Source organism: Oncorhynchus mykiss, chromosome 25 (genome assembly GCF_057628025.1).
Source record: "Oncorhynchus mykiss isolate SJ-2025 chromosome 25, ASM5762802v1, whole genome shotgun sequence".
Classification (NCBI taxonomy): Eukaryota; Metazoa; Chordata; class Actinopteri; order Salmoniformes; family Salmonidae; genus Oncorhynchus; species Oncorhynchus mykiss.
In genome coordinates, this window is record NC_143046.1 from 46,072,552 (window position 1) to 46,077,332 (window position 4,781).

At 36.7% G+C, this 4,781-nt stretch overlaps 1 protein-coding gene across 1 annotated transcript; it reads left to right on the forward strand.

The window, feature by feature from the left end:
* Nucleotides 1–727: 727 nt before the first annotated feature.
* On the forward strand, nt 728–4,521 carry LOC110505205 (kelch domain-containing protein 1). Its single transcript, XM_090219290.1, is given in 13 exon segments — nt 728–993; nt 1,189–1,259; nt 1,855–1,972; nt 2,077–2,189; nt 2,354–2,438; nt 2,547–2,630; nt 2,785–2,865; nt 3,054–3,112; nt 3,237–3,346; nt 3,452–3,524; nt 3,742–3,826; nt 4,064–4,116; nt 4,386–4,521. Coding segments are annotated over 13 exon segments (1,218 nt in total). The 5' UTR covers nt 728–843.
* Nucleotides 4,522–4,781: the final 260 nt, after the last annotated feature.

The window sequence follows — 4,781 nt, forward strand, 5'->3', positions numbered from 1 at the left end:
TTCCTCCAACGCAAAAATTCTACACAAGTTTATTTTTAGTCTGCAGTCTTTGCAATCCGGAATTTTTGGGACATCCGCATTGAAGTTGAAACGTAAATTGGTAGGGTAAAGGTTAAAGGGGCAGTCAGCAGTTGCTACATGAATTTACATCCATATTAATGATATGTATGCATTGATTATTGGAAAATATCATTTATAAATGTGTTTTTAAACAAATAAAATGAAAGCAAACACCTTATAGCCTAAAAACATGATTAAACTGTAATGTTTTATATCATGGAAGGTCAATCCTTGCACCCGTAGCTCTGTCTATTAATTTGAGAGTGATTACATTTCTCCAGCCCCATCCCTAGGCTTTTTACCGAACCATGAGTGGGAACGCCTTTATTGTTTTTAATGCTGATTGCCGCTATTAGGTTAGGGTTTAGGTAGGGACGTCCCGAGGATCCCAGATAGTACAAATCACGATTATGCCGAGATTTACTGTTTGAAGTCAGCTGATGTTGTTAAAACACCCCGTATTCACAGACATGTAAGTATATAAATTATTACTCGATAATATTCTCATGTTTACAACACATCAGTGTAGAACGAATACAGAATAAAACAACTATTAGGTTGAATTGGGACAACCTGCCTGAAAGGGAAAGAAAAACTTGTTTTCTCTGAAAGCTGTTGCACTTGATTAAAAACATCTTGAGATGACAGGACGCGACCAATTGTAATTCTTCAATTACCATCCTCTTCTCTTCGCTGTGTTGACAAAAAATGAGCAACTCGGATCTCTGAGCAGATTTCTTCAACGATACCATATAATGTCCTGACACAGTGATATTTGTTTCAATGTGGCAACGTATCGTATTTTATTTTTCCTTATTAGCATTCATGGATTCTGCAATTGAAAAGCACTGTTCAGAGCTTGTAGCCCGTGAGCGAAGCGATCATACGGCTCTAACTGAGAGAAATGTCCTGTACGTGTGGGGAGGCTACGTGGTAAGCAGAGACTGTCAAACAGAAAGCCTACCTGGCTGCAACTGTCTTGACAAGCATTGCCAATGACTAGTGTTATCTTTCATTTATGTTTTGCATTTCACCAACATTCTATTTGGATCATGAATAAATATTCAAGGATTATGCAATATGTTGATTGATGCCAAATTACTATTCTATGTTACTTGTTTTCTGCAGTCAATTGCTGATGATGAAGTTTTCCTACCTAATGATGAAATCTGGTTATATGACTTAGAAAGAGGTGTATGGTAAGAATATGAATGGAATTTTAACAAAGTAACACATTTCTAAGATCATGAATGGAGAAGTTGATATCTTATGAGAACTAAGCTTGATTTCGAATCTTCTACTACAGTCTACCCATCAAAAAACAACCACGCAACAATTTACTTAACCAGTTTTTTCCCAGTGGGTTGGTTCAGTGCAAAAGTTGAATAATTTAATTTCAACAACAACAACAAAAAATCTATGTGATGACATTGAATCAATGTGCAAAAACGCATCGAGGTCAGGGAATTTTGTCATTTTTTCACCCAACGTTTAACCTAAATCCAATGACAGGGTTATTTTTTTTATTTTATTTCATGTTGAATTCATATCAACCAAATGTAAATCAAAACTAGATGTTGAGCTGACATCTGTGCCAAGTGGGAAACATTTGAGAGATGTAAACACTACATTTCATAATTATGGAGCTCTGCATTATTTACAATGTTGTTACATAGTTGCTAGAAGTTTATTGGTCAGTGGTTTGTGTTTATATCTGTACTCTTTGCTTTTTGTGAATTTTGCACCCTGCAACTTACATTTCCCTGTTTTGTTTGTTTATTCTCCATTCTGAAGGGAAATGTGCAGGATGTCAGGTGAGGTCCCGCCCCCCATGTCAGGCACCTGTGGCTGCTGTCTGAATGGAGACATGTACATATTTGGGGGATGCGATGACAACGGCCAGACCAACCAGGTAAATGTACAGTACATTTGCAAGGATGTGTGAAAATCCTCAATAGCTTACTAAGCCTTACATTGTTTTGTTTACATTTACATGCTGAAATGGTCTGTTTTCAGCTTTACTGTGTCAATCTTCTGGATGGAATATACACTTGGAGGAAAGTTAACCATAAGAGTGGCTCCCCTCCCTCACCCAGAGATAAGCTCTCTTGCTGGGTTTTCAATGGCAGGCAAGCATTCTTTAAAAAAACAAAACAATGCCCATGGCAGTACTGCCCTAATTGGGAACATTTATAAATCGAACCTTGCCATTTTACTATTGGTGGTGATCTAAAAAAATCGTTGGGGGTGCACAGCTACCCCGTAAAACGGATATGTTTTGGTTATTCTGTAGGCTCATCTACTTTGGTGGATATGGTCATAAGCAACTTGATGACATCAATAACAACAGAAGCTTCCTTATGGATGAGGTGTCATGGGTAAGTTTATCTTATGGGTGCAATTATAGCCAAACATATAAATACATTTTCTAGTACTATTAACTATTTTAACTTTATTATATGGATTAGTAATACTGTGCTCTGTAGGTGGATGACATCTATTGGGGATGGAACAATGAAGTCCATATGTTTGACCCAACATCGGCCAGTTGGAGTGAACCACATACCAGTGTAAGACGATATATTGAACGTGTTTATTTATTTTTAAAAAGACATGATATCATATACAATAAATTTAAGAATGTGCTATGACATCACATGATTTGAGGAATGGAACATACAAGGCACGTATTATACTTTATTTGTGGATATCTACTGTCTACAGGGTTGTGACCCTGACCCGAGAGCTGCCCATGCCAGTGTAACACTTTGCCACAAAGGATATGTATGTGGGGGCAGAATAAGGGTGAGAAATTATTAATTTTGACTCCTCTTCATGGTTGCATTGAAACACAGACACAAAAATACTAAAGTGTATTGCTAATAAGATTTGTGGGATTAAATCTTTTATTGTACATACAAGTTTAAATATACATACTTAACTCAAGTTTTTTTGATTTGGTTTTAAATCTTCATTTTTCTTTTCACTTTCAGGAAACCAGGACAAGTGACATTTATTGTCTAGATCTAGAATCATGGACATGGTACGAAATGTACGCATTTACTGTTCACTCTTTCAAATGCTCAACTTAAAATGGTTACTTTCCTGTTCTATACTGTTGTCAGAACACGCTTGATTTTATTTTTTTAACTGTTCTTTCAAAATGGCTTTTCTAGAGTACCAGCATCCAATGTTCCAATGGGAAGGTCGTGGCATACCCTCACTGCAATATCTGACAGCGGTTTGTTTCTATTTGGAGGACTGAGTATAGACTGCAAACCAATGAGTAAGTCATTTACCTGTACAGATTCAAAATCCTACCTCTGTACCTTAATAAGGTCCACGGAAACATGGCATTCGCTTTTCTAAAAAATAAATTAAATCTCTCCAGGCGATGGCTGGGTATTTGATGTTGGGACGAAGAAATGGAGAGAGTTTGAGCATCCATACATGAACAAACCAAGGTAGTGCATGTTCAAGTTGTTTGTGTCATGTTTAAATCAAGCTAAATTACTAAACTGGTATTGGATAGCATTACATGTTCCAATCTAAAGTCTGAGGAATGTACCCAAAATGTGCAAATGATAAAACTGTAAGCACATTGTCTGACCCATAGAGATCCTTTGATTTACTTTACATGTAATTCTATGATCTGACCCTTTATTTATTTTCCACCCTCAGGTTGTGGCACACAGCATGCCAAGGGAAAGACTCTGATGTCATTGTGTTTGGGGGTAGTTGCAACTACATCCTTCGAGTAGACACAGTAAGTATAATGGAAACCACCTTAGAATCATTCTAATTCTATGGAAACCACTCAAGGATCTTCTCTAATCATTCACATTGGATGATTTTACCATTTGTGACAGGAAGGAAATTGCTTGGTATTATGTTAATGTACATTATTAAAATTCATAAGCAGATCATTGATGAATTATGGAACACATATCATGAATTATGGAAGACATGTTTACAATGAGCTGTTATGGTACTGTTTCTTCAGGGTCACTGCAATGATGCACATGTTTTCCAGACCCAGCCCTACCCACTCTTTCGGTAACTAATCAATTATGATAATTCAATGAGGGAGAATCTGTTCTCAGCTAGAAGACACTGATATTTTGGAAATCATGTTGACTGATAAAACAAAAAAATATTCTATATGCAGAATGGTCCCCATACAAATAGTTCATGGAATTTATTATTTTGCTATTACATAGATGCTATAACACAGTGACAGTTTAGTATAGTAAGCTACAACTACCAAATGCATGCAATGCCCTCTTAGCCTATACTTAAAATGTTTTTTTTTAAATGTCTCACAGGATATGTGAGGATTACATAGCCAAGAATGTGAAGAACTGCAAGATGCTTGAAAAACAGCTTCCATTTGTGCCCCCAAAACTACTGCCAGCTGTACAGAAGATAATATAATTTTTTCGGACAACAAAGAAAATATAGCATTGTCAGATATAAATATTTAGGGAAATGTTCAGTATTATAAACTAGGGGGTTTGAGTCCTGAATGCTCATTGGCTGACAGCCATGGTATATCAGACTGTATACCACATGTATGACAAAACATTTATTTTTACTAATTACGTTGGTAACCAGTTTATAATAGCAATAAAGCACCTCTGAGGTTGGTGGTGTATGGCCAATATACCACAGCTAAAGGCTTATTCAGGCACTCCGCGTTGCATCGTGCTAAGGACAGCCCT